Raw genomic sequence first — 5961 nt, forward strand, 5'->3', positions numbered from 1 at the left:
TTACTGTGAATCTCTTATTTGTGACTCCCTTCTTCTGGGGGCTTTAATCATGGAGCAAGATCAGAGTCCCATTTTCTGTTGTTGTATGGGAACACAGAATCTGTCAGCAGTGCCTGCTCACCTTATGAACTACATGTTACATTGACTTCTGTTTTGTTTCCCATCACAACCTACTCTTTTGCTCCATGTAGGTCTAAATTTACTGGAATGGAAATCTAAGAAGGCAAAAGAGTAAAAATACTGTTTGCTGCTTAAGAAAATCAGACTGATGGTAGCAGTTCTGCAAGGACCTGCTCTGCCAGGGCACGCAGTACATTTTTGTTGTGACATCCTTGGCATATGTATGTACATAGGAAGTGCTGGATACTGGAAACAGGACAGGCCAAATGGTTTGCAGGAGTCACATTGAGGAAGTACAGGAAGGGACCTTTAAGATGACAAACTTTGCCTTTCATAGCATTTAGATTTGTTCGTTTTGTTTCACAAGTCATTTATTAACAGCTTATGTAACATCTGACATTCAGTACAAAAATGAAAACACCCTGCAGATCTTTTCAGAGATGAATGGAGTCCAGTTCAGTTTAATTGCTTTGTGGTGTGTTGGCAAACACAGATGTCTAAAAAGCATATTGAAAGTCAGACCTTAGTAATTATATGTGCGACATTTTCTAGTCAATGGTGACTTGCCATAATAAAACCTAAAGTTGGCACCTTGCTGCTGCTTCCTACACGTAATGAGAAAACCGATTAAAAAGGGAAAATGAGGTGGTTCTTTCCATGTTAGAAAGCAGCCTTGGTCACTGCAATCTATTTATCATGAATACTCTTTGAGAACACACCTTTCTCCAGTGAATAGTTTGCATTTTTGCAGATGTATGTTCCTGTCTTTAAAAATGTCCTGGTGCCTGCTGAATGAATACTACTGATAAATACTTGATTCCCATTAAAAAGAAAAGCTTGGTACAGCATGAGAGGAACTTGAAAAGCAAAAAGTATAAGTATTAGTGGAAACTCTTCTCCTAAAATTCCTTCGTATTCTTTTTCTTCCAGAATAAATTGTTTGTACTAGATTATACCTGTGTTGCAATGCATAATTTTTGACTGGTTTTTTTAATTTTCTTTCCTCAGAGGAAGGCAAAGAAGAAATTTTGAAAGTTACTTTTGAAGAACTGAGACAAGCTGTAGCTTTGTATGCTGCAGCCATGAGGAAGATGGGAGTAAAAGTAGGAGACAGAGTTGTGGGTGAGTAACTTTTTTTTTAAAGGACAAGAGGTGAAATTTTCTTGAAATGTGCAAGTGAGTAGTCAAGGTTATAGAAACATGAATATGAAATACTATTTCACAGAAACATTCTAAAGAAAAGGCTCTTATGCTGCTATATTTACATTCGTATGAAATACGCTTCTAGAGGGAAGGAACCTGGACTAGCCTGCAAGTTCTCTAGCACTTGGAGTGGGAAGGAAAATACCTCATTCATAGCTTCACTAAGGTCTGCTTCATAAGTGCTCTGTGGAAGTGGAGGTGATGGAGACTTTGCATCGAGCTGAGCTTTGACTCACAAGGTCTGGCAGATTCACATGGGGGCAGTCATGGAAATTACGGTCCCAGGTTGGTTGTTCTGGTGCCAGCTGGCAATTACTGACCCTACGGCTGCAGGTAATACGGTGCACTGTGAATTGCAGTTCTTGAGGAATGGACTTCTACTACCTTCTGCCACCAGTACTTTTGGGAGTAGTGACTTCCAGAATGGTGGTAGTGAACAGCTGGTGAGCAGTAACTTTTCAAGTCATACCAATGCAGAGCTTAGTAGTTAGAACCCAGTGATCCTTTCACTAACTCACAAAGATTTCTCGAGTAATGTTTCCTGTCATAAGACTGTCATGTGGATTTTTCTATATAAACATTTTTTTGTCTTGTGAATAGCTTGTACAGTATACAGTCCAGGCATAGGAAGGAGTTGCTGGCTTCAGTCCATTTATTTCTAAATTGCTGGTTTTGATCTTCCAGCCGAGCCGCTTCATCTCTGTACTTCATGTGCTCTGTAACATATGCTTTTTAGTTTTGTCAGTGTGGTGCAAGTCAAAACTGTATTATCCTTGAAGCTCCTTCACTCCTACCTGGTAGTTCTGCTGATGTGCATATCCATCTTGCTACTGGAATCACATGTTCTTTGGGCAATACTTGGCCATTATCCTAAGTATGTGTGAATTCTTATATGATGCAAACCCAAAGCGATGAAACTATTTGGTTTGTTTTCTGCATGTTACAAACTAGAACTTGAACCCATGTCTTCAAAATCAGAAGGGTATGCATTATTATTTTTATTAAACCCACAAATATGACCTGCAAACGTAAAATATACTCAAGAGAGCTCATACTTCATGCATATGGTATGAGTATTCTATGGAACTGGTAACTGAACATTTAATTGTCAGCACTGGTGGCTTGGTTTTTTTACATAGAATTAGAGCTAAATCCTTAATTGGGTATGAACCATCCAGCGAAGGTTTATCTGAATTAAGACTAAGTTAAGATGCTTCAATTTTGTCTCCATTTTCAATCTTAACACCGTCATGTTCATAGCTGACTTGTTAGGAGCAACAGCCTCTGTCTGAAACCAAACTAATGAATAGGAAAACTTACACTCTACAAAATTTGAGTATTTAGAACTTAAGTGTAGTGTTTCTTACTACCTGTCCTCTGATGTGTACATCAAATGGTAAAAGTGGGTTGTGTGTATTTTAAAAAGTTGTCTCAACCACATTGGCAAAACAATATGTAATTATGCATATAACTGGAAACTTGGACATCATGAAACCAATCAAAGTCCTAGTCAGGTTTTTGTTGACCTCTTTTAATGCTTTCTGTAAATGTTGTTTGTCATTGTGAAGTGCACAGAGTGCACTCTTTTTTGACTTTTGCAATGGAATTTCTCCTGATGTGTACAAAACAAATTCAAGTGCTCTGTTTTGTAGACTGCTTGTGGGGATACAATACACTATTCCTTATTGTTTTATAAGTATGTAAAAATTCACAACAGGGCTCGAAACAGTTCTTCCATATGTGTTGCTGGTTATGCTAAACTGAAGGATTAAATCTCACGCATAAGTGGCAAAAAGGGTGCTCTGTACCAGTTTCAGATCCCATAATATGATGAAATGTGTTGTGGGAAAGTCATGGACAATGCAGAAGAGTAATTACTGGATATGTTTTCAGACTTTGTGTGAATGAAAACTGTGTGTGTGAACACACTACGATGGGGGAGGACAGTAGCTGTAAACTTGTGAGTAGCAACAGCTGTAGCTTTGGTGTGTTCCAGTGAGTAGAAACCTGCTGTTCCTTGCTGCTGTCCTAATTCTCAGGTTAAAGTCCATTTCTTAGACTTTACATATTGATGTTTGATGCTAAATGAGAGTTTTTTAATCTCTGGGAAGAAAATACTGCTCACTAGGGTAACAGATGTAATACTAATGTTTAAGTATGACCAGGTGCAGTCACATTTAATGGAAACATTCATTCTGAATTAAGATTAAAGAATTTTGTCTACATGAGATTGTTTTGTGTTCTAAGGTGCGACTTAAAGGCCTGTTCGCAACCTGGTTGTCACTGCTAGAACGCTTCTAATCAAAACCAGTTAGAAATACTGCGTTTGGAAAAAGAAGACAACATATGATGCTGTAATTTTATGCTCATCTTGTGAGCAGTTCTTAGTAAAGTATACTATGCAGGGGAAGTGTGCTCTGTAGCTGGAGAAAACGTGCTACTGAAATACAGCTGTAGTCAGTGGTGCTAATAATTAAGCTAATAATGCTATTATCATTATAATTTTAATAACAGTTCCTTTTAGTTAATGACTGTATTTAGCACAACTTAGCACAACTGGAGGCTGGCTAATTCTTGAATCTTGTTTGTTGTTTTGGCAGCTGGCTCACCTCTTTACTTAAGTTAAAAAGCATAGTTGATACTTCAAAAAAAAAGATTGTATGAATAAAATTGTATGCTTTAGATACTGCTTATTTTTATTTATAAAGGTTTTTTACATGCCTGCAGAAGGTAGCAATTCCAAGTTTCTGGTGAAAATGCATCCTTAATGTCAGGGCTTCCTTCCACAGAAAGGACAGGATTTTAACCGTGCGCTTTGTCCTGTTCTTGGGAGAGAAAACGTGCGCATTGACTCCAATGGGGAAGCCTGGAAGGATTTTTAGTGACTTCAAGTGGAGGCACGAATTGCAGTCTCTGGCTATCTGGTGGTGTTACTGTTATTTAAAAAAACAAACAAACAAAAACAAAAAACCAAAAAAACCCTCAACCAGCCAAAATGAAAACAAATGAAAAAGGAAACAAATACATTGAAAATATAATGAAAAACCCTATTTAGGTCCCCGCTCCCTAAATCTCTGGAGTTAAGCTCCCATCGTTTGAGTAAGCTTGCAGCTCTGTTTTTTCCCTTGGCTTTTTTGTGCATTTCCTGAGCAAAAGTTTCCTGTCTGGCACTTCCACAGCAGAGACCTTTCTGCCCAGCTGCTGTAGGTACCACGTACCTCTGCTGGGCCCCCTGAGCATTTCAATAGCTTAAGCACATCTTCATGAGCAGTTATAGCTTATATGTGGAAGCAGGCTTGCATTGTGCTTGGAGTCCTTACAAAGCCCTTTACTGTTGGTAACATAAAAGATTAATGAATCTAGGCAACCTCTTTGTTTCCTTAAAATCACAGTACGTTTTTGGGCTCAGGTAGAGCTTTTTAGATTATCCAGAGTCTTCACGTGCTTTTTTTCTTCTGGGCAATTTGTAACATTCTACTTTTTTCCACTCAGCCCTCTTACCTGGGCTGGTGAGAGACTCTTTTCCTTGTAATCTTCAGTCAGATGAACCCGTATCAGCTCCCATCAGTTGAGCTGTTGCGCAGTTCCCCCTCCTTCCCTTCCCCTGGTGTCCCCAGTCCTGGACTCCTGACCCTGACAGATTGCTTTGCCTTGGGCAGCAGCCCGTATCTAGGGAGAGCTTCCCTATGAAAGAAATCTGATGGGCTTTTTAACAGCAATCCAGCTATCTAGAGATAAATATATATTTTAAATTGGGTCTCAACTTCTTTCATATGTTTCTCCTCCTGTGCCAGAGGATATTGGCAGTCCTTGGAAGAGCTAAACCATAACATTGCAGTCAGAGGTGGAGGCTGCAGGCTTTTCTCCAAATCTCAAATTGAAACGGAGGAGAGATGTTAAGTGTTGGGTGGGAAAGTTTGAGTCATACACCCACTTGTGGTATCAAAGATGAGGCTCTCCAAAGTTTGCCAAAATCTACTGGGACCTAATTTGTTCCAAAATCTATAGCAGATGGCAGAAGGAAGGGTGATTCTTCATGTAGTTTATAGCAGTAATACAGGGCATGCTTTTGAAAAATCAGCTTTTAAATAGAAGGGAAATATTTTATTAATTTTATTATAGTTGCCTAACACCTAGTCAGCCTGCCAGGTTCTGATGCCCTTTGTTGCCACTTTCTCTTAAAATCTTGAGCTGTTTTCTTCTTGTGAATTTCATCTCCATGCTTTACTGCCTCTAAGACAAGACTACTTTAACTTTTCATTAAACTTAACATATCCCTTAGTTTGTTCAGTACAATTTATGGTTGCATCATGACAGTAATAGTATGTTAAAGTTGGAGGTGGGTGAGTGTGGGTGGACAAGCAGCAATGTCAGCAGTTTTTCAGCTTGATTTCATCCTAGTCTTCCCTTTCCATCACTAAGGAGATAGCACTTAATAGTAAACATAATTGAAGCAGATGTGTGGTGAAACATGTCTCTTCTTCTAAAGATGTCTTGCAATACTGTCAGTGATGCTCAAACAGTTGGAAGAAACAGATACAATACCTAATGCAAGCTACACAAATCCACATGGGAAGTACTCCTGGTCTCCCACTGGCCATCTGTTTGGCAAATAACAATGACTGCAGAAGGAATAAA

General features: G+C 38.9%; 1 protein-coding gene across 1 annotated transcript in view; it reads left to right on the forward strand.

The window, feature by feature from the left end:
- Nucleotides 1–1131: 1131 nt before the first annotated feature.
- LOC104083972 (acetoacetyl-CoA synthetase-like) overlaps nucleotides 1132–5961 on the forward strand; it is a gene marked incomplete at both ends in the record, with an annotated part of 19633 nt that continues 14803 nt past the window's right edge. Inside the window, one exon of the mRNA XM_009587649.1 lies at nucleotides 1132–1242. Coding sequence (XP_009585944.1) covers nucleotides 1132–1242 — 111 coding nt within the window. The remainder of the gene's footprint in view (nucleotides 1243–5961) is intronic.

The sequence above is a fragment of the Fulmarus glacialis genome, unplaced genomic scaffold, assembly GCF_000690835.1.
Source record: "Fulmarus glacialis isolate BGI_N327 unplaced genomic scaffold, ASM69083v1 scaffold36331, whole genome shotgun sequence".
NCBI lineage: Eukaryota > Metazoa > Chordata > Aves > Procellariiformes > Procellariidae > Fulmarus > Fulmarus glacialis.